This window comes from Suillus fuscotomentosus, assembly GCF_016647785.1.
Source record: "Suillus fuscotomentosus strain FC203 chromosome Unknown F5891scaffold_43, whole genome shotgun sequence".
NCBI classification, from domain to species: Eukaryota; Fungi; Basidiomycota; class Agaricomycetes; order Boletales; family Suillaceae; genus Suillus; species Suillus fuscotomentosus.
The window spans coordinates 72,347-91,786 of record NW_024539555.1 but is presented as its reverse complement, the minus strand read 5'-3'; the positions used below and the strand labels follow the sequence as shown (position 1 = coordinate 91,786).

General features: G+C 49.0%; 10 protein-coding genes across 10 annotated transcripts; 1 reads left to right on the top strand and 9 right to left on the bottom strand.

The window, feature by feature from the left end:
- Positions 1 to 345: 345 nt before the first annotated feature.
- On the bottom strand, positions 346 to 1,046 carry F5891DRAFT_956658 (uncharacterized protein; the record flags this gene model as incomplete). Its single annotated transcript, XM_041375422.1, has 3 exons — positions 346 to 550; positions 610 to 735; positions 796 to 1,046. 3 exons carry the CDS (start codon positions 1,044 to 1,046, stop codon positions 346 to 348), a joined length of 582 nt encoding a protein of 193 aa, XP_041223388.1.
- Positions 1,047 to 1,251: 205 nt separating this feature from the next.
- Positions 1,252 to 3,791, bottom strand: F5891DRAFT_1165215 (uncharacterized protein). The gene is made up of 4 exons (XM_041365386.1): positions 3,476 to 3,791; positions 2,179 to 3,428; positions 1,849 to 2,128; positions 1,252 to 1,787 (listed from the first exon to the last, which is right to left on the bottom strand). Exons 1-4 carry the CDS (start codon positions 3,745 to 3,747, stop codon positions 1,535 to 1,537), a joined length of 2,055 nt encoding a protein of 684 aa, XP_041223387.1. The 5' UTR covers positions 3,748 to 3,791; the 3' UTR covers positions 1,252 to 1,534.
- A 96-nt stretch (positions 3,792 to 3,887) lies between these two features.
- Positions 3,888 to 7,997, top strand: F5891DRAFT_1046139 (uncharacterized protein). The gene is made up of 7 exons (XM_041362281.1): positions 3,888 to 4,270; positions 4,322 to 4,610; positions 4,660 to 5,240; positions 5,289 to 5,664; positions 5,722 to 6,936; positions 6,989 to 7,299; positions 7,351 to 7,997. The coding sequence occupies exons 1-7, from the start codon at positions 3,914 to 3,916 to the stop codon at positions 7,708 to 7,710; spliced, it is 3,489 nt and encodes a 1,162-aa protein (XP_041223386.1). The 5' UTR covers positions 3,888 to 3,913; the 3' UTR covers positions 7,711 to 7,997.
- A 90-nt stretch (positions 7,998 to 8,087) lies between these two features.
- Positions 8,088 to 9,071, bottom strand: F5891DRAFT_506517 (uncharacterized protein). The gene is made up of 3 exons (XM_041372064.1): positions 8,808 to 9,071; positions 8,525 to 8,758; positions 8,088 to 8,466 (listed from the first exon to the last, which is right to left on the bottom strand). Exons 1-3 carry the CDS (start codon positions 8,808 to 8,810, stop codon positions 8,200 to 8,202), a joined length of 504 nt encoding a protein of 167 aa, XP_041223385.1. The 5' UTR covers positions 8,811 to 9,071; the 3' UTR covers positions 8,088 to 8,199.
- An 831-nt stretch (positions 9,072 to 9,902) lies between these two features.
- F5891DRAFT_1046134 (NAD(P)-binding protein) lies at positions 9,903 to 11,332 on the bottom strand. The gene is made up of 2 exons (XM_041362280.1): positions 10,944 to 11,332; positions 9,903 to 10,885 (listed from the first exon to the last, which is right to left on the bottom strand). The coding sequence occupies exons 1-2, from the start codon at positions 11,284 to 11,286 to the stop codon at positions 10,188 to 10,190; spliced, it is 1,041 nt and encodes a 346-aa protein (XP_041223384.1). The 5' UTR covers positions 11,287 to 11,332; the 3' UTR covers positions 9,903 to 10,187.
- Positions 11,333 to 11,438: 106 nt separating this feature from the next.
- Positions 11,439 to 12,670, bottom strand: F5891DRAFT_506459 (P-loop containing nucleoside triphosphate hydrolase protein). The gene is made up of 2 exons (XM_041372063.1): positions 12,261 to 12,670; positions 11,439 to 12,212 (listed from the first exon to the last, which is right to left on the bottom strand). The coding sequence occupies exon 2, from the start codon at positions 12,204 to 12,206 to the stop codon at positions 11,592 to 11,594; it is 615 nt and encodes a 204-aa protein (XP_041223383.1). The 5' UTR covers positions 12,207 to 12,212; positions 12,261 to 12,670; the 3' UTR covers positions 11,439 to 11,591.
- Positions 12,671 to 13,219: 549 nt separating this feature from the next.
- Positions 13,220 to 14,283, bottom strand: F5891DRAFT_1129759 (ras-domain-containing protein; the record flags this gene model as incomplete). The annotated part of the gene is made up of 5 exons (XM_041364437.1): positions 13,220 to 13,495; positions 13,679 to 13,794; positions 13,856 to 13,928; positions 13,985 to 14,032; positions 14,101 to 14,283. The coding sequence occupies 5 exons, from the start codon at positions 14,281 to 14,283 to the stop codon at positions 13,220 to 13,222; spliced, it is 696 nt and encodes a 231-aa protein (XP_041223382.1).
- Positions 14,284 to 14,455: 172 nt separating this feature from the next.
- On the bottom strand, positions 14,456 to 15,737 carry F5891DRAFT_1046125 (Cleavage/polyadenylation specificity factor subunit 5). The gene is made up of 8 exons (XM_041362279.1): positions 15,688 to 15,737; positions 15,605 to 15,631; positions 15,380 to 15,553; positions 15,144 to 15,324; positions 15,017 to 15,092; positions 14,893 to 14,965; positions 14,783 to 14,824; positions 14,456 to 14,724 (listed from the first exon to the last, which is right to left on the bottom strand). The coding sequence occupies exons 1-8, from the start codon at positions 15,705 to 15,707 to the stop codon at positions 14,703 to 14,705; spliced, it is 615 nt and encodes a 204-aa protein (XP_041223381.1). The 5' UTR covers positions 15,708 to 15,737; the 3' UTR covers positions 14,456 to 14,702.
- A 63-nt stretch (positions 15,738 to 15,800) lies between these two features.
- F5891DRAFT_1046119 (uncharacterized protein) lies at positions 15,801 to 17,434 on the bottom strand. The gene is made up of 3 exons (XM_041362278.1): positions 16,264 to 17,434; positions 15,945 to 16,217; positions 15,801 to 15,887 (listed from the first exon to the last, which is right to left on the bottom strand). The coding sequence occupies exons 1-2, from the start codon at positions 17,323 to 17,325 to the stop codon at positions 16,155 to 16,157; spliced, it is 1,125 nt and encodes a 374-aa protein (XP_041223380.1). The 5' UTR covers positions 17,326 to 17,434; the 3' UTR covers positions 15,801 to 15,887; positions 15,945 to 16,154.
- Positions 17,435 to 17,786: 352 nt separating this feature from the next.
- F5891DRAFT_1191425 (heterokaryon incompatibility protein-domain-containing protein) lies at positions 17,787 to 19,381 on the bottom strand (the record flags this gene model as incomplete). Its single annotated transcript, XM_041367450.1, has 2 exons — positions 17,787 to 19,208; positions 19,265 to 19,381. The coding sequence occupies 2 exons, from the start codon at positions 19,379 to 19,381 to the stop codon at positions 17,787 to 17,789; spliced, it is 1,539 nt and encodes a 512-aa protein (XP_041223379.1).
- Between the last annotated feature and the right edge of the window lie 59 nt (positions 19,382 to 19,440).

Genomic DNA, 19,440 nt, shown 5'->3' with positions numbered 1-19,440 from the left:
ACGTCAAGTCATCGGCCAGTGCGGGAATATGTAACGCGGCTCACACATGGACAATTGGCGGTCCCAAGACGGTAGGACAGAGGAGTAGTGTAGCACAATGGTCTCCGCAAACCATGCCCTGCTGCTAAAATCTGCCTTCGAGGCTGTTGGCAACATTGTCAAGAGAAGAGGAATGATGATGATGGCCGGGAGGACATCTGGGGTAGATCACATCACGTATCAACGACATATCAGGCTTAGGTAAGTATGCATGCAATATGTATGCGACGGCTGCAGTAGAGTATAGTGGGTGACGATGGCATGTGAAATGGAGAACTTGAAACCTGATACTATGGCGTAAAATGCTCAAAGCTTCGTAGCCTCCGTACTCTTTGAGTCAGGCCGGCACTGCTGCTCCAGTTTCACGTCTCCTGCGAGAACGTCCCTGAGCAGCACCAAGGCTGCCTTTGTGAAAGCCATCATGTTCTTCTCTCTATCCGCGACACCTGTGTTCACGACACGAGTCGCAAAACCTTCATGAGACACGACGGCAATATATGTTTGCCCTGCTCTGCAAGTCGTAAGAATCAATGTCGAGGTATCAGCGACATGGAGAATAGTGAGGCCCACATATGAACAAACGGCGGTCCCGGGACAGTAGGACCTGTAGCACCCGACTCCCCGATGCAGTACGTGACATCCATCTGTTCCCTGACGTTCGCTGCAAGCTCTGTGACGAGTTCCGGTGTGGGCCCACTAGGCAGGACAGTCCATTAGCAGCCGGTTGACAGTAATGAGCCACTGCGATAAACAGACATGTAGTTCACCAAGTTCTCATCGGTCCAACCTGCCCAAGTCCTCCGTGACTTTGTGGTGTACACTGTCGCTCCTCCCACGAAGAACTTGCTCGCTCCAGATACAGAAAGCAGGGAAGCCGACACGAGACCACCCGTTGTGGTTTCCGCCACTGCAAGCGTCGACGAAGTCGACCTCAGAAGCCCGGAAATCTCAGTCAAAAGAGGCTTAAAAGAGACGGGAGGGAAAGAATAATCCTCTGTAGGTTCCATTAGAGATAACATGTTTGCGTGAGCGATTATCATCCCCATGCGGAGTCACAATTGTTTTGATCGTTACTGATACATAGATTTGGATCAACTACACACGCTCATAGTTTTTCCCAAGTGCTCTGTTCAAACGTTCAAAGTTAATGCAAACTTTGACACAAGTGCCAGCAAAAGTTCCACCGCATAATACCGACACACTACATCAATTGTGCTGCGTTAACCTTTGTAGTGAATTTCTGAAATAAATGAGGTACATCGTGATAGTGTTTTGAGTACTAGGTATGTATGCGATATCCATCTACAGTAAACAGCTGCAATAGAGTAGCTAAGAGAGCAGGTAGTAATAGGGATATAGATGCATGGTGTGATTGAAATAGTATGATTATTCATGAAGTCTTGAGGGAATAGAAATAAAACTGCCAAAAGCCCAAATAACGAAGGATCCACGCGAGAAAAGAGGAAGGATGAGCGGAGATGAGAGAAGAGCCAAGTCACCGCTCGCCTCTTCGCTCATCAACAACGACTTCCACCCATCTAAGCAGGGTATCTTGGAGCATCGTTTCCCACCCCTCGTCCTTGCGCGCAACGAGGCGAGGATCGAATATGATCGGGGGTTCTGTGGAGGGGAACCGTATCTTCGAGGGGGAGTTTGCTGGCGTGCTATGTGAAGGCTTGAGTTGGTGATCTGTCTGGCTGGGGGCGGAGGGTACGATCATTGGTAGGAGATATCGAATTTTTAGTGCGCTGGATGGATGACGGGCTGACATCAAGAAATGCAACCTGGAGAAGAGAAAAAAAAACTTACGCAGCCCACAATCGAAGGTTATCTGTTCGTCTAAACGTCCAGCCAGTCTTACTTTTTTCTTTCTCGTCTTCCGCAGCTTCCAGCGCCACGATATCATGGATAGAATCGGGCGAAATAAAACCCCAGGGCTTACGTGACCACCGGACTCCGGTGTTGTATGCTATGCACAGAAACTGGCCGGACGAAAGTGCGAGAAGGAATGCGTTTCTATCTGTCGCAGGTGGTAGCAACGAACAAAGGTGTTCCGGAAGCAGAGTGTAGATGAGGGCATGTGCTCGGTCTGCCAGAACTCGATTAGCTTTGGGAGAATTAAGTAATTAAAGGACCAACCCAATGGATGTTCAGCAAAGGATCCACGCATCGCCCACTCGGGCAAATCATCTTCATCCACGCTTTCCTCCTCAGAAAGGGCTGTCATTTCCTCATTCTCTTCCATCATGGTAAGTTTCTGCATTGAATCTAGCAAACCGGTCGATACCACCCGCCTGGACGATGGAGGCGAGGATGAAGACCGAAAAGGATCTGCGTCACCCGCGCTAACGCGCCTACTCTTCAACCGGCTCTCTTTCTCTTTCTTTACAAACCTCTCGTGTTCTCGTTCCCAGCCTCTTTTGCCCTCCTTGACCTCTCCGAATAGAACATCATCTACCACGTCCACATACCGCCGCACAACTTCCTCCTCTTTCACTAAGTCAGTCAGCGTCATGTCTTGCTTGTACAACCAGCCCCCGCCCAGTACCAAACGGTCGTCCCAGTGATGTCTCTTTTCTCCTTCCTCTTCATTCATGATCGAGTCATAGTAGTCATCCTCCCATACCGGTACGGATTCCTGTCGACCTTGTACGTGCACGAAAGAAATCGACATGTCTGGATCTATAGGAAGGTCGTGATCGTGATCATGGGACATATCTGAAAGCGCAGCGGGTGACGCCACACGCGATGGTGATGTACCACTGTGATCAGGAATAGAACCATGATCGCTTTGCACGTCATAAACCTCGTCGGATAGAGGTACGCGTGAGCGCTCTTCGAGTTCGCGAAGAACAGCCAAAACTTCCAACGCAGACTTGCGGACAAGTGACAGGGGATCTGCCTGGGCTTTCTGGTGCGGTGCGTTTCTTTTCGGGTGGGGTGAACTTGCCGTGACCTTGTTGCGGTACTGGCTGCGGAGAGTTCCAGCGGAATCGTCAGGTAATGTAATCACGTAGTTGCGCACTGAACGAATGGCGCGCGTGGTGATCTTGAGCAAGTTGAGGATATCCAAGCGATCTCGGGGAGTATTGGACGTGTGCGGGCTAAGTAGATCAGAATCGCGTCTCGGACCGTCGTTTGTACTACTGGACAAGCCCCATGCGTCTGCAACAGCCATGAGGTCTTGTACAACGCCTGGAAGGAACGCTTCAGGGTCCGTTTCATATGTCTTCACAAACGGAGGGAAAGCCGGCTGCTGGATCTGCGGAATAGTTGGTGATGGGGGCAACTCAAACTCCATTAGACTGCCTAATGACACTTTAGCGGATTTTGCTGCAGAAATTCCACCAAGAGCTGGGACGAGTTGATTGCTGAGCTTCTTCGATGGGCTTGACACAGTATGAGCAAAAAGTCGATGTGAGAAAGAAATACACACTTGGGCTTGGCGACGATGCCTGTCTTTGTGAAATAGTGCTGAAGATGTTCTATGCTTCCAAGTGTCATGACGCTCTGACGCTTTGCTGCGCTTCTGCTGAATGGCTTCACTGGTTTGTTGGCAGAGTTCATGTTAGGGTAGAAAGCGGTCGAACGACGCGTTTTCAAGTTCTTGACTGCTGCTTCTGCATGACTTTGAGAGTCTGTAGAAGCTGAGCCAGTGTCATCCGGCGTCAGTGCTGGTGGTGTCGATGGTGGAGAAGACGAAGCCATGTCTACATACAGGAAACAAGACAACGAACGACTGACCGAATGCAAAGGCAGAGCTACAAGCAACGCCCATACGGCCAAAAAAGGAAGATGGTTAAAAATGGGGGTTGACTTTTTGGGGGGTCGAATTTCAAGTCATAAGGACTCCATCCTACGATGATGAGCATACATGGCCCATGCAAAGGACAAGTACTACTGGGCTCAACTAAGGGCCGCTCTCACTGCAGGTCAATGGTCATCTCCTTCACCAGGAACAGCTCAAAATGGCTCCCCATTGTCTTGGTTTCATATACTGCGCAAGTTCAACAAACACTGTAAAGGTTTCCAAGACGTGGCAGAGGTCGCATCACAAACTCAAGCTCTATTTTTACTGCTCGGAGCGGACACACAGAACGTGGACCAGCTAGGTCTAGAAAATGATGACGAGCTCGTTCTTGGTGACGAGTGTCTCTTACCACCGGAGCGGATAGAGGAGGCTAGAGGCGGGTATGAGACATTAAAGAGTCTGGACAGCAAGAATTTCGATGTAATTCATTTTCCATCCCTATTGCATGCAATACTAAAGATGGTCTCATAGTCTCTTCATCTTGCCCTTGCGCTCTACGCGTATGCCCTCGGCCAATTCTCGGAATGCCTTTCGTACTTGTCCAAAGTACCAAAGCTGCTCGAGGCGCAGAGTCATATACCTCCATCTTTCACCACTCGTTCAGATAATTCCGCACTCCAGATACCTGGATCAATCGCCGAAACCTCATCTTCATGGACCGGTAGTTTTATTTCTGCTGACTATCCTGGCTCGACAGCTGACATCAAGGATGGGAGAGCTTGGGCTATCACTGAATCCATAAGGAGCACATGTTTACAAGGTATGCCTTCCCATCACTTACTTCACCGCATTGACATTCACTTCAATAGGCATGTGTTATGAAAAGTTATCACAACCCAAGAAAGCCATTCAAGCCTACTCATCCGCCCTCCAACTTCTGAGTAATATCGAGTCCGAGATACCACGAACACTCGCTGCCACGTATTCATCTCCCGTTTCATTCGACAACTACCGTGAGTTGTGGCGCTGGACAGAACGTCTCATGTTCAGGGCGATATCTATTCTTTCGCGGTCTTGCTGCCTGGATGAGAACGATGACCTTATTTTGACCATGTTCACCCATTATCATGCTTGCAGCGCGCATTGGCCAGCGACATTTCGCACAGGTCACCGCTCCACAGTCGCAGTCCTCCACCTCCGAGCGCTAATCATCCAACATCAGACGTCATCAACTTCAACCCCTAATTTGCCACTTCAATCAGCAAAACCACCCCAATGGATGAATACCGCTCGCTCAGTCATCCATGAATACCGCACAATTCTAGGAACTTGCACTGCTTTCCCCAAGGCTGGTGAACGTAACGTCAAAGTGGAGGATTTCGTAGACTTGTGCGTGGCAGTGTGGGAGACCAATGGAACCATGTCTGACCCTGTCCGTTGGGTTCTCGATGTAAGATTGCGTTGGCTGGATCTCTATCGGTTCACTGACCCGATATAGATGCTCTGGTGGGCTACCCGGCTCACCTTCAACTCATATCGTATTTATCGACACATGACACGACTGCTTTCCATTTCCGGAGATGCGGAGCTGGCTAAACGTACCCTGAGGTTATACGTTCAGGTCGTTTCGAAAGCACGGGAAGCGGGGGTGGATAATGACTTCGACACGGATCGTCATTGGGTTGAGACGCTTATCGATGGTGCCCGGATGCTTTGTCGTCTTTCCATTTCACGCCAAGATGGTATCGACGATGCCAAGGAGGCAGGGGACATGATCGAAAAGGCAAAGACGAGGCTGGATGAGGATGACAAGGAGATGGTGGCGAGAGTCGCATTGGCCGAAGGCATATGTTATACAACACTGGCAATAATAGGTAGGTGTCTATTCTGATATTTCGATATTCCATGACTGAAATCTTATGTTATATCAGAACAGGACCCCTACACCCGACAGGCTCGCCTAGGTCGCGCCCTCGCTGCCTACTTGAAGTCTGTTGCGATCCACCCTACACCTGCTGCGCACCATCAGCTCGCGATCGCACTTTCTTTACCTGGAAGTTCGCAAAACTTGGACGAGGCGATCGTGTCCGCTCGTGCAGCTGTTGAAGACGATGCTGATGAGATTCGACATTGGCATCTTCTCGGTCTGTTACTTAGTGCTAACGGCGAGTGGGAGAAGGCGGCCAGTGTTCTAGAAGTGGGCGCAGAACTAGACGAGAGGAAGCAGGACGCGGAAAATACTGCTAATGACATCGTGGTGAAAGCACCTCTAGCTGACGGTATCCAGGCTCAAGATTTTGAGTTAGACCATCAGCACGCCCAAGTGACAGGTCATTCAAAACTCCCAACTGCACATCTACCGCTGAATGATGCTGATGTTCCGACATGTGAGCACAAGAGGCTTCTTGAACCACACGCAACCACTATACCACCATCTGCCACTCTCCTCCGACCATTACCGGACCACCCATTGCCTTCTCCCCGTGACGCATTCGATTACGCCCTCCAGCTCAGGATGACACAGATGGCACTTGCCGAACACATAGAAGGCCCTGAGGGTGCAGAAGGGCGGTGGGTTGACGTATTTGGCTGGGTCGCGGAACGCAAAGGGTCGCCCTCCACTTCGGGGTCTATGACAGAGACGCAGCGTGAGTCTAGGAAGCAAGCTTCCCCTATTCTTGATTCCACCTCGGGCTGTATGGAACTGATTTTATCTGGTTGTGGTTTGTGTGGATCAGCGAGGTCGTCAATGGACACCGGTACTGGCGCCAGGACTACACAAACGTCATCAGTGCTGCATCAGCCATCGCAGGACCCACTGGATGAAAAAGGTCCTAGTACAGACCAGCATGGATCTCTGGGTCTTTCTCTTGGTCATCAAGACCTCCCATCATCGGAGCTTCCGCCAATCACTGTTACGCCTGCAACGCCTGCAGAGCCGCATCGACGTTTTACACTCAGCGTGGATGAGAAGGACTCGCTGAAGGGTAGACGCTCCTCTTCAGCAGATGGCACTGGTAGGAAAGTGCAACAGATGCTGAGAGCCCGCGTCCATAAAGGGCAGGCAAAGATCAGTACCATTTCGAGGAAACTCGGAAATGGCGTTGTGCGCAACGGAAATTTGAAGAGGACAAGCTCTGCACCAGGTAAACTATTTTTTACTCTACCCACCACGCCTTTCTTCACAATATGATTTAGACTTTCATGCTGTGCTACAGAACCATAATTACCAAGCGTCGTCAATACACTCCCGCCGCCGGCTGCGTTCTCTGATTCGTCATAATGCAGCTGTCGCACCCATCGAGTCACCCCCCGCTCCACCTCCCCCGCTTCCTCCGGTGAAGGAGGAAACACCTATACTCCACGCGACGAGAGACGACAAGCTTATAAGCGACCTTTGGGCCATGTCTGCTGCCACTTTCCGACGACTTGGTAAAATCGAGCAAGCCAAAGGCGCAATCCAAGAAGCAGAAGTCAAAGACTCTGAAAATCCCGCTGTTTGGGTGCAGGTGCGTATATCGCATGTCTGCTATTATGCGTGTTCACTAATCATGACACAGCTTGGGCTATACTACATGGTGCTAGATCGTAATACAGAGGCTTTAGAAGCTTTTCAAAAAGCCCTGTTCATATCGCCTGATGATATCGCTGCATCTGTGCACTTGTGTCGCATCCACCTTTCCACGAAGTCATCGGCCGGCACAGTTGACTCAGATAAGGCTGATCTAGTCGCTGGGCTACTCGGCCACCTCACCCGGGGACCTGGCTGGGACGTTCCTGAGGCCTGGTACTACTTGGCTAAAGCATACGGGCTACAGGGCCGAAAGGATAAGGAGCGGGAAAGTCTGGCGACGGCCTTGTCGTTGAGTGATCGCAGGAGTATTAGGGATATTGGGCGGGCTGTGGGTTGGTGTTTGTAATTGGTGCACGTGGTCAAGGTTCGAGGCTTGATTTATGTATACGTGACAGAGCATCTACCTATTGCTGACTCTGCACGACAATCATATAGATGATGATCTTTTGCATTCCTGTTAGATGACAGGTTGTATAGACAATTTATTACTTGACTTTGGGTTCTGGATCAGGATTCAGAAGGTTTTTTTCGTGCGCTAGGGTTGATTAAGTACGTTCTTATGTCCAAGGTGCAAACCGACGCGTGTCTCAGAGTCTGGTATTCGATCTAGTGTGGCTATACAAACTGATGACGTTCAACCGAAATACCACTGGATCCTCCAGCTGCCAGGCAGGCAACTTTAAGGTTTACACAATCCATCTACATATCTCAGTCTTGCTCGCAATTATGTAATGGGCCCCCGGCTTACATTTACAATTCAAGGCATGATTATGGATTCAAAGGGGTCTTGGATATTATACAGCATATAATACAACTACACTCCATCGTCAACATCTCACTTCGGACTTCCGGGTTCAGGGACTTCAGAAACGAATTGTTCCGGGCCGTGATCGTATGAAGCACTCGAGTGATTAGAGGTTGACTCTCCTGAGTCAGCTGCACGAGATCGGGTTTCTGCCGAGGCAGCTTCTGCTTGTGCACGCTGAAAATTTTCAGCACGTCGCACGCAGTAGTGTTCATATCTGTCGAAATACTCAGTAGGTGTTAAAGGAATCGAAATCAGTGAAAAAGTCAATGGGTCCCAGAATTTCCCAGCCGGATCCTATGTCGCAACCATCAATAAGAATGTAACTAATCATGCAAACGTGACTCATGCGCACCTGTGGACTGTACTGGGCACTCTCACGCCTCGCCTTCAAACGCAGACGATTACGGCGACGAATGTCATTTAGAACAAAGCCAAGCATTTCTTTTGGGCTGAGGGAGAGGTCACCGGAAGCAGCGAGTGTGTGCTCGTCTTCTGGGTCAGTGGCACTATTGGTGGTATCTGACTCGACGCAATCGTCGAAGACGCCAAAGTGTGGGCTCGTGTGCAAGGGTGTGGTAGATTCAGGCTAAACGACTTGTCAGCAGAAAGAATATCAGGGAAGATCAATGCCTTACCATTGGATTGCAGACGGGTTAGCAGTGAGAGCCCAACGACGTTCTGCGTATTTATACTGCCCGTGTCGTCCATCTACAAGCATTGACTCGAACTAGTTACTAAGGCTACAAACCACAATGGTTTTCCTCTCCAGAGCACATGTAAATTAAGCATTATCCCAGTCAAAGGGCGGCTATGCAACTGGCAACTGGCTGGAGCGGAAGCTTGGCAATTGAAACGCGTAAACAATCATCAACAACGCGGTTGTGGGACCTCCCGTCATGAAGTTTCGGTGGCCCGTATAATTTATAAGTTAGTTCCAACGGCACTGGTGATAGCCGAGTGACCTCTGGGAGGGGCGCTGTTCCCGTTAGGTGTGCGTATTGTGTGAAGATATCGGTGGGTACTGGGCCTGGGAGTAGGTACTAGGAATACGCGGAACTCGAATATCCAGTGCATCGCTACGCCGGCTTTCTCCACATGAGCAACATCAATCCACGTTTCCGACGCAAGTCCATTTGAAACAACCACTATAGACGTTGCAAAATGAGCTTGGATAAGCGAGATAGAGAGAGGTCGGCGAGTCTGAGAGGTATTCCAAGACGTCTGCGTTGTAGAGATAGAAGGGATCTGTGTATCCTGCGGTGGGGCTTGTTGTGTTTTGGAGGGAATGGCTCATGCCATGTTGGGGGATTTTGTATGTGGCGTGGTTTGGGAAAGTTATGTCGAGCGAGAGCCTGCGGGCGTAATCTCAGTGTTGATGGTGAGTGTGGGACATACATTTTTTTGTCTGTCTGTGCGGAGAATGCTTCGTCCCAGCAGGAGTGTTGGGTGTCGCCTTTGAACCATGCTGCAGAGTTGACTTGGAGAACGGGTTACCCTTCGCCTTCGATGTGTTCAGGCTTCAGCTAGTTTATGCAATAAGCCGCGCTCTTTCCATAAGAAAAAATACGGCCTGTTCTATCCCACCCTGGAAAAGCGTGATTTCGAGAGGGTTGACTCAAGTTGATGAGGAGCTCCGAGCATATTCCCTCCGTTCAGAAAACATCGTCACGTGATCACTCAATAAAGGGCAGCTATGGTCGTTTCCCTCATAATAACATCAAACACGAATGTGGGATTGACGAGTGAACATTTGATGAACCATGGTTGATCAAGTTCTTGATGTCTTTAATCGAGTATGGGGAGTGCCATGATGATAGGAATCTTTGGAGGCGTGCTGTAAGAATGTGAATTGTACATGTACAAGGTATGCTTATGTCTGTTTAACTGTGAAAATTGTAAATGACCCCAGCGAGCAGAGAACCCTTGAATTTCTCCAGCAGGTTGCGCTAGCTAGTGCTAGTGAGGCCTAATGTAGATTTGTGAATTTACTGTTTCAGTAAAACTGATCATCAAAATTAATCATAGGAGCTAAAAAGAGTACCAATCTCTCCCGCGAGATTCACCACCATATTCGTGATGGCTACGTCCTGCAATCCTACCCCCACGCTCTTGAATATAGTGATTTTACCAGCCTGTCTTACCTCGTCGCACAACGCGTGAACCTTCTTGTAGTCAGCATCCGGCGAGTCGTTGTCAAAATGGACCAGCGTTCCAATTTCAACCATGTCCTCTTCATTAAACTTGGCCTTTATGAGCTCCCCAGCCTCAGACGCGCATGCTTCTCTTGAGTCCACAACCACTTTTCCAGCCTGATATAGCAATTCTGAAGAGACTTCTGCCATTTCAGGCGTGTAACTCCCAATGAGATTGAGATGTGTCCCTGGAGACACCCATTTCGCCTCGAAAAGTGGCTCCTTTGAAGATGTAGCTGTACATATGATATTGGCTGCACGGGTAACTTGTTCCAGTCGAGTAAGGTCATCCTTCAAAATTAGAGACTGAAATGTGACTGTTGGATGAGCTGACTTTAGGCGGATGATAAGGTCGGTCAGCCTTTGATTGTCTGACTTGTTGACTATCGTGCAAGTTTTGATAGTCGAATAGGCACGAAGGTGGAGATCCACGTGCGCCTCAATTTGCTTGCCAGCTCCGAAAGCGAGGAACGTGGTTGGGTCTCGAACAGACAAGAGAAGACGCGTAGCAAGCAGAGAACCTGCTCATGTGTATAATTGATTTCTATGGTTGTTCATCGAAATGGATTGAAAGCGCACCAGCAGCTGTGCGAAGAGCTGTTAGTTGCCTCGCGTTCACGATTGCACGTATGCCGCCCGTGGTTTCGTCCAAAACCAGGCTGGACGCAGGAAGCCCGCCTTGATCGACAAGATGACGCGGAATTGAGACCACCTTGATGCTGGTCCCTAATCCCTGCACTCGTGCGGGCATGAAAAGTGCATTGTGTTGCGCCATAGTGATTGATTCACGCAACGGGGCATCGAAGCCAGAACCTGAGGATAAGGTATGAAATACGAAAGCCATCAGATTTTCAAGCCTAGAGTGGTGGATTGATGATACAATTCTGGACACATCTGCAGCGGTAATGATGAGGAAAGACATGAAGGTTTTAGGTGAGCATGATTGCGGCCGAAGACAACCAGTGATGATGATGGACTTGGACTACGTAATCGAGTCCTTTAGCGATAGATTAATATAGCACCTATGTAGAACTTCGATGGAGGTAGCTAGGCGTGATTAACAATGGGTAGTATACATGTACCAGTAAGGAATAGCATGCTAGGTTGACAAGCGAGGAAGTTCGGATACTATTTATGACTTCAGAGTGATGCTCTAGAGTAAGTGGCATGTCTGTGAAAATCGCAAGGTACTGGCGGACTGCGCCATCATTAGTACTAGGTGCCCCACTACCGGTGACCAGTGCTGGGCCAAAGAATGCTTCTGATAAGATTTTTGACATCTCGACAGGAATCATCGTAGAGTTGTCCTTTCTTGTAATATTTATCCAGTTCTTCCTTGGGTAGTGCAGTGACGCATGCATGTTTAGTAGTGTCCGGAATACCGAGGTTTTTGAGAGTATCCAGATTCTCCAACCACCAATTCTTCAAAGAACCTCCGAAATCCTCCAAATGGGTAACGACCACTACGACCGGCACACCTAGTTTGTCCGCCACCGACTTGAACTTCTTAAAGTTACGCGCATGCGATTTCTTCAGGCCTCGATTTCCCGGTATGCAGTACACCATAAGGTGCCACGGTTTTCTCGAATCCTTCAAGTACGTTTTGAGCCGCTTTTCTGCTTTCGGGGCGAAAAGGAAGCCCCAAAACCCTTCTTCGAGACCAATTGTGTCGTGTACTTGACATGATAATTGTCCCCCAAGATTACATGTGTACCCTTTCTCTTCCCTTGTGCAACCGGTTGTGTCGTTCGAAGTAGGAGCATTGGCCCTGTGACAAATCATGTTAATGAGGGAGCTTTTCCCCACCCCAGATTGACCAATGATGATGACGTTCTTCGACATATGACTCTGGAAAGGCATCAATATCATGCAGACCCCAACTAATGGAAATGTGACCTTTGCTGGCGTAATCACTGGCGGTTCTATGATTGTGCAAAGAACCGAAATCCAGTGGAAGGTATTTGGTGAAGACGAAGGGCTGTGGTCTGCCCTTTTGGATGATGAGACAACGTTGGTATTAATACATGCATCTGAGGCTCTGGAGGAATCAATACTGTGACCACGCCGCCGCAGTGTGGCGAAGTACCACGAGGCTGTTCTTCGGCTACTGTCCGCTCTTACTCAACCTGGACCCTTTCCCGACGAGTCTAGACCTAACTGACATCTGCAGCGAAACTCACTTTGTCTCCCGTGCAGAGTAGTTTAACTAGTTTAACGGTTGAGTTCATTGTATTATGTAATATTTTGTCGATGATCGATGCCGGTTTTTGAGGTCAGATCCCAAAGGTTAGATGGCTATATGCGTATCAGCGGCTACTTCGCTTTCAGAGAACCGTCATATCATTGATGCACTCATCCAAATCTTCATTAACATATGGTCAACCCATGGCTTATACTGCGCACCCATCGTGTGTACTGATGTGTGATCTGGTGATTGCCGCATGCATACTCGCGTGGACAATGAGTCTGCTTCCTGGTGTCGACTCTGATCACAGCCGTATTCTTTAGAAACAAATAGGTGGCTGTAGTTATATGAATGCCTCGTGCTCACCCAACCCACAGCATTCCGCACCTTGAGATTCCACTAGTCTGCTTATTACCCCTATAAGGCGATGGTAAATGTAACAAGGATTGATTCCTCCAGATGGCCCGCGTGTCTATAGTACATGAATTGAGTGCAGTACGTAGGCACATCAAGGTATATCAGTCGTGTCCGAGGCAGATCTATCCGCACAAACAGCAATCAGCATCGTACACAAAACTCGATAATATCACTAGCGGGCGCACCGACCCCCGTGGGTTCTATCCGTCGCATGCAAAGCGGCATCATAGTGACAGCCGCTTAAACACAGAATCTAGCATCCGCAGCTCCCGTCGTCCTGTGCAGTCGTGTCACGCCCTATATTGATCGTTCCCGGCATCCCGTCCTCCTCACCCCGCTTCCCAAAACTTACACCAGCTTCCGGTGCAACAGGTGCCCATAGTTCTGGGGTCTCAAGAATCCGTGCCACTAGCTCCTCGAATACCTCGCGTACCCCTATAGCCGTCTTTGCAGAGGCCTCAACGAAGAGGGCATTCTGACGAGAGGCAAAAGTGGAACCTTCGTCCGTGGACACTTGTCGAGAGTTTTCCTGGAATGGTGTCAGCGGTTGGCAGGAAATAAGTAACGAGATGGGCAGTGTGGGTGACGAAAAACAGGTAGGCGAGATTCCATGATAACGATGCAATTGCAGTGCAAGCAGGTCGATGAAAAGGACTGAGGTCCAGAGAATAACAAGAGTACGTAAAGATATGATCAGGGAAAAAGCAAGTACCTTATCGACCTTGTTTCCAACAATGATCTTCGGCACTGTGATTGAGACATAGGTGTCGATTTCTGAAAACCATTTCGGAAGCGCTTCGAACGTCTCGCGGTTTGCTACATCATACACTGTACCACAGCATTATCAGGCCTCCGAAACTTCATCTCATAAAAGCGAGCGAGAACACACCAAGTACGATCCCTTGAGCACCACGGTAGTATGAGGATGTGATCGTACGGAATCGTTCTTGGCCAGCTGTATCCTGCAGAACAGACATCATTATCATGCAGATGCAAGGGAAAGAAAGAACTAACGCACCCATATACTGAGTTTCACTTTCCGTCCGTTGACCTCCATCTTGTGCACCTATACCAACTAGGGTCAGGACACGACTTCATTCTCCAATTGGCCAAAGCACGGAATGACAAACGAACACGGAAATCAACGCCTATCGTTGCACTCGCTTCGTCCTCAGGGAGCCATTGCTCGTCCGAGAAGCGTAGAAGCAAACTACTTTTCCCTACTGAAGCGTTCCCGATTAGTAGAAGCTTGACATTTACGGGCGAGTTAGTGGTAGTAGCAGTAGGTGATTTCTTCATAAGATCCGTTGGAGGCATGGTATGTGATTGGGTCGTTGAAAGGAACGGGTCAGCAGGTAGTTAGTAGAGTAATACAAATGTCTTGAGCGGCGATGAATTATGTGTGGACGGCGGCTACTGGGAGGCAACAAGCCTCGTTTGCATCATGCCTCCACTCAAAGAAAGACCTCTCGGCTAACTCCTCGGCGCCTTTCATCGAGAGATTCAAATATGTCGACTACTACGAAATCAGTCTATCACATTACACTACAAAAACATGGGCAACAAAAGTTTCGAGAGCTACAACAGTAATAGAGGAATAAATGATTCATCTGTGAACTATGTACCTACACCAGGTTTGTGGCCTGCAAAAATTAGCTCCGTTGGAAGGAACATAATGCATCTCTCGTGATATATGGTGCTGCGGTAGTAACCAGACCAACTTTTTCATTCGAAGTTTACTGATAAATGAAGTTGTATCTGCAGGCAGTATTCATAAGCATGGAATTCGTCTAGTGCAGCTTGGATGGGCGGTTACCTTGACAGTAGGTGCGGGATCGCGGAGAGCTGGGGACCATATCTAAAGTTATACGACGTTACCAATATGAAACATGCATCCTCAAGCTTATTAAGGCTATCAAGACGAACCGTGCAGCATTATCATACAGCTCAAACAGGGGGATGGCAAGGAGCTTCATGTTTTTCGGCACGGCAAGGACCTCTAGTGAAGATACAAGTTGAATGAAAAGTATGGCAGGACCGTCTGACGTACTCCGCTCAGGCATCTGAACTAGATAAAGTTTCTTGCACTCCTTTGGCTTCGTGATGTGTGCTGGCACAAATGGATACTACGAGCATGTGTCAGCATCGCTCATTCGCTACAAGGAAGACGAACGCACCATAAACGTCTCAAAATTGGGCCGCCACCATTGCGCAAGACAATCACCGATCTCCCACTCGTTGTCAACGCCATGTGACGCGTTGAATTGCTTGGACTCGACTGGCGGCGCGAGGCGCTCGTCGAGGCGTCGTTTGAGTCCGTCAATATCGTCCTCGCCCGGTTTGAGGTAGTCGCCGGGGCTAAATACACGATCAACCAATTAGAATGAAAGTGCGATCGAATATAGAAACGTACAGCTTGAAGAACGCGTTCGCAATTTGGAGCATTAGGATGTGCGGATGTCCGTGGTCATGCACAACAAGGATTCCTTCGACGGTGCGGCGCATACCGAAGTCTTCATAGTTGTTCTGGAGACGCTGGAGACGTGCAGATACGGAAGGGTCCTCTTCAGGCTGTGCCTCTTTTGTGCTGGTATTCGCAACTTAGAATTGATCGCCGCAAACTCACATCACAACTCACCTAAAGGTAAAGTTCGATAGCGGGTACCTGTGTTAAGTTTTCGTTAGATGTGGCTGGTATATCGTGCAAAGAAAAACACATGCAGTGCGATGGTGTTGGACATGGTTGTCGAACGTTTGAGCCTCACCAGCACCGTACATTTACATTCAGAACTAGGCGTGACTAAATCACAACTCTTATGTTGTCACAGTCACGACGGAACTGAACTATCACGAAATCTCAATAGTCAATGTTAGACATTCTTAGACTGGGACTGATTAAATTCAAAATCATGATACCAATGGTAAGTCGTTAAATTACATCAATATAGTTTCTAGACGTTGTCTAATGCTGTCTTCAGTCTTTATGGTGACCACTTTGTCCGTCATTAGCTTCTGCCAACTTGTCTGTGTATCATCCGCTCCAAAGAGGAGGCAGAAATGGGTGCGGCCTTTTTCCACGAGTCCCTTCTCATCATCACTTGTCCATCTGTAATCGACAACTCCGAGGGCCAATTTGGATGGACGCCAAGGCATATTGTTGCTGGAAACAATGGACACATGATTTATCGTCACATTGGAGGGCAGCCCCTTTGGCAAGAGTGCACATGCATGGTAGCCACTCTGCAAGAAAGGTATTTCGTTCCCGAATGTTGCCTCATGTAACTCAACCATCAGGAGCTTTACTCTCAACCGCCCATCGACGACACTCATATCCTGGTCTCCTCGCAATCCGTAGTGGTCGTGACTGGGATTATAGGATTCGTCCAAATAATGAACGCTATACCCCTGTGCCGATGGTGGCAAGAACACGTATTTGGTGGATGCTATTCCAGCCCAGGCAAGCATATCGCACTCCTGGCTTCTTTGCAGAAGCATTTCCATCAATCTACCAAATGCTTCGTCTCCTATTCCGTATTCCACGTTCATATGCACGTCGAAAAGTGCCAACAGTGAGTAAGCACCATCCTCTGCTAGTCGTGAAGTCCGGCGAGATGCCCACATCAGCTTCTCACGCACTCTCTCCGTCCCCGCCCAATAACACTGGATGTCTTGCACCGGAATTCCGGTGCCAGTGGAAAGCGCAGCCAGCAACTTCCGGTCAGCTTTATCGTTGTCGGCTCGTGTATTGATCGGTCTCCACGTTCGCCCATAAAATTTGACTCTGACTGGGGCGAGGAGTTCTTGCAAAGTCCAGCTTTGTAAAAACCAAGAGTCGCACAGGAAGTCGTCCAATGTGAGTGACTCCGCAAGGTATACAATGCAGACATGCGCATTGCGGTACCACCTGAACATCCGAGGCATGGCTTTATTGAGCTCTTCTGGAGAGGGATTGGACCTATCGATACAGCATGTGTCTGCCCAGGCAAAACCACATCCGTACTCCGCTGCCTTCTGACAGAAGTTTGCCAATTTGTGACAACTCGAGGGTTTCCCGAGCTTTGTACTACCCGATGTCATCTCCTGGAGCGTCACCTCTCCTTCGCGGCACCATCTGTGAGATAGAATGGCATATCTGACAATGCCTTTCACAATGTTTCTGATCACTTCATCCCTTCTCTGATTCAGGTAGAACGTGTGTTGCTCTATATCTTTCTCCGTCACGGCCCTGATAGACGGCATATATAACTCCTCCACCCATTGCTGCTCTACGACCTCCATCTTTGATATCGCGATTAACCGATGCGGGATGCTTTCCCGCAGGTACTCTTGGAATATGCGGCAGACCTCCTCGATAGCCATTTACGTAGCTTATCAAGACCAACGGATGTATCAAGATTGTATGCTGTCGACGGCTTAACAAGCTTTTCAAATGGATGCGGGCAGGTGGAAGAAGTTACATGGTAACGAAGGAGTCAACTATATATATAGTCAGACCGCTGGGCTTATTTCATGCATGACAAGGTATGATGCAACTTTGGTCTAAATGCGTTCATACGGCGTAAAGCAGCTGCGTGTGTGAAAAAAGAGGCATCAGCGCTTAGCTTCAGCCACCATCCGCAGAGCAGACGCGTGATTTATGCTACCTTTTGTAACATGGTCAGACCGCCGCCACGCATAGCCGTTACACCAAAAGGTGAAATACTGAAAGCTTAGCTTTCAGTATCAGCGACGGTATATGTACTGATTATGAGAACTCAGGTAAGACACCTTTGTCCTGTACAGATAGAGATATGTTACAACGCGAGCGAGCAGATAGAATGCTAAAGCCACACTGTCGCAACTCGTTGGTACACCTCCCTCTTGGTGCGAATTGTCACAATTTTTTGCGTTTCAACCTTTTGCCACCCTCCATGCGCACTATGAATACTAGATCCAAGTATGAAGCACAAGTAGTCATTCGCGGGTTTAAGTTTTCCAACACCACCACGCTTTCCAGAATCATCAGCTCGGTAATTCACGATAGCGACCGCCCACTGCGAAAATGGTAGGAAGGTAATGTCGCACTGGGCTGTGACGTCAAAAAAGTCCGCAGAATCGGAGATGAGGCGGATAGTTTGAGTTTTCTTCTGTGTTCCTCCTGGCCGTCGTGGTGCCGGTTGCTGCAGCATCATCTCTACCAGAATAACTTCCAGCTCCAGGCCTCTCTTCGTCATCGTAAAAAAAGGGTCACCAAGCTTGGAGGGACGATCTGTTATATAGCGATTGGGTAAAAGTATACTGGTGGATGCTCCGGCGAAAGCACAGTACGCCAGAGGAGAACGGGGGATGCTGGCTTGGAATGGGGAATGGGGACCAGCCCACGCCAGTATCTGCCATTCGCGACAGGCCTGGATGATCGCCTCCATCAGGCGGCGAAATGCCCGCTCTCCTTCTCCGTACGCCACATTCAGGCTGATATTCAGAATTCCGATCAAGGAATAAGCGATGTCTTCCACCCTTGTCGTTCTCCGCTTGGACGCCCAAATCATCTTCTCGCGAACATAGACCAACCCCGGACTGAAATATAGCAAATTCTGGCGAGATATCCCCGTCACACGAGCAAGAGCTTCTAGCATGGAATGGTCTTCCTTGTCATTGCGCGAATGGCTGAGTTCGTCCCAATGCCTGCCATAGAACTTGATACGTGGAGGGGCAAGAAGCTCTTGGAGTGTCCAACCGCGTTGGAACCATACTTCCTCCGAAAAGTCCGAGATAGAAGAAGAGTCTGCAAGAAAAACTATACATATCTCCGCATTGCGGTACCACTTGAACATGGCTCTGATGGCCTCATCTAGTTCCGCACTGCTTTTCTTGTCGATACAGCAAGTGTCGGACCAAGCGAGGCGACAGCCGTATTCCCTTGCTTTTTGGCAAAAGTTGCGGAGCTTGATCAACCCAGGCCTTGTAGACTGATGGTTCCTTTCGACGGACATCTCCTGAAATGTTGGTTCCCCGACACTGAGCCATCTGTGAGAAAGGGCTGCATATCTCAATTTCTGTCTGACCACGTCAGGAAGTTCGTCTTTGGAGACAAGGTCCTTGCAGACGCTGATCAGTTCCGGACGGAACAGATCCACCAGAGTCTCACGATCGATAAGGGTAGTTTCATAGTCGTCAGAAATGTATATGAGATGACTTGGCATCTCGTTGAACACGAGTTCTGCTGTGACGGTCATTATGTCCGCCTCGGTTGGAGCCACATCCTAAAAAACCACGAGCTTGAGCCAAATTCGTGATTTGAGTTTCCTCAGCAGCTGACCTGATCCACTTCCTCGCGTGAACTTTCATCCTCGACATCAAACTCCACGCTAGGCCTAGTCAATGTTGTTTGCCAATGCAGCGCCGTGTCCGGTGGGGTGGTACCAGGAAGTGACATGACTTGTTGAATAAGGAAATGGTAACGGGCGTGGCTGCCTCTCGATGCAAGGAAGGAAC

What these genes read in the sequence shown, in the direction of transcription:
- F5891DRAFT_506459 (XM_041372063.1), bottom strand. Translation starts at nt 12,206, where the DNA reads ATGTCGAAGAACGTCATCATCATTGGTCAATCTGGGGTGGGGAAAAGC.
- F5891DRAFT_1046125 (XM_041362279.1), bottom strand. Translation starts at nt 15,707, where the DNA reads ATGTCCAACACCATCGCACT. An exon ending in CTATCGAACTTTACCTTTAG is followed by an intron (nt 15,554 to 15,604) that starts GTGAGTTGTGAT and finishes TGCGAATACCAG; the next exon opens with CACAAAAGAGGCACAGCCTG. An exon ending in CTGTATGATAATGCTGCACG is followed by an intron (nt 14,825 to 14,892) that starts GTTCGTCTTGAT and finishes GTATAACTTTAG; the next exon opens with ATATGGTCCCCAGCTCTCCG.
- F5891DRAFT_1046139 (XM_041362281.1), top strand. Translation starts at nt 3,914, where the DNA reads ATGGCCCATGCAAAGGACAAGTACTACTGGGCTCAACTAAGGGCCGCT. An exon ending in TGGACAGCAAGAATTTCGAT is followed by an intron (nt 4,271 to 4,321) that starts GTAATTCATTTT and finishes ATGGTCTCATAG; the next exon opens with TCTCTTCATCTTGCCCTTGC. An exon ending in AAGGAGCACATGTTTACAAG is followed by an intron (nt 4,611 to 4,659) that starts GTATGCCTTCCC and finishes TCACTTCAATAG; the next exon opens with GCATGTGTTATGAAAAGTTA.
- F5891DRAFT_506517 (XM_041372064.1), bottom strand. An exon ending in GTGCCCAGTACAGTCCACAG is followed by an intron (nt 8,467 to 8,524) that starts GTGCGCATGAGT and finishes GTTGCGACATAG; the next exon opens with GATCCGGCTGGGAAATTCTG.
- F5891DRAFT_1165215 (XM_041365386.1), bottom strand. Translation starts at nt 3,747, where the DNA reads ATGGCTTCGTCTTCTCCACCATCGACACCACCAGCACTGACGCCGGAT. An exon ending in CTTTGCTGAACATCCATTGG is followed by an intron (nt 2,129 to 2,178) that starts GTTGGTCCTTTA and finishes GAGTTCTGGCAG; the next exon opens with ACCGAGCACATGCCCTCATC. An exon ending in AACCTTCGATTGTGGGCTGC is followed by an intron (nt 1,788 to 1,848) that starts GTAAGTTTTTTT and finishes TCATCCATCCAG; the next exon opens with CGCACTAAAAATTCGATATC.
- F5891DRAFT_1046134 (XM_041362280.1), bottom strand. Translation starts at nt 11,286, where the DNA reads ATGTCTTTCCTCATCATTACCGCTGCAGATGTGTCCAGAATTGTATCA. An exon ending in AGCTCTTCGCACAGCTGCTG is followed by an intron (nt 10,886 to 10,943) that starts GTGCGCTTTCAA and finishes ACACATGAGCAG; the next exon opens with GTTCTCTGCTTGCTACGCGT.
- F5891DRAFT_1046119 (XM_041362278.1), bottom strand. Translation starts at nt 17,325, where the DNA reads ATGGCTATCGAGGAGGTCTGCCGCATATTCCAAGAGTACCTGCGGGAA. An exon ending in ATGGGCGGTTGAGAGTAAAG is followed by an intron (nt 16,218 to 16,263) that starts CTCCTGATGGTT and finishes GGAACGAAATAC; the next exon opens with CTTTCTTGCAGAGTGGCTAC.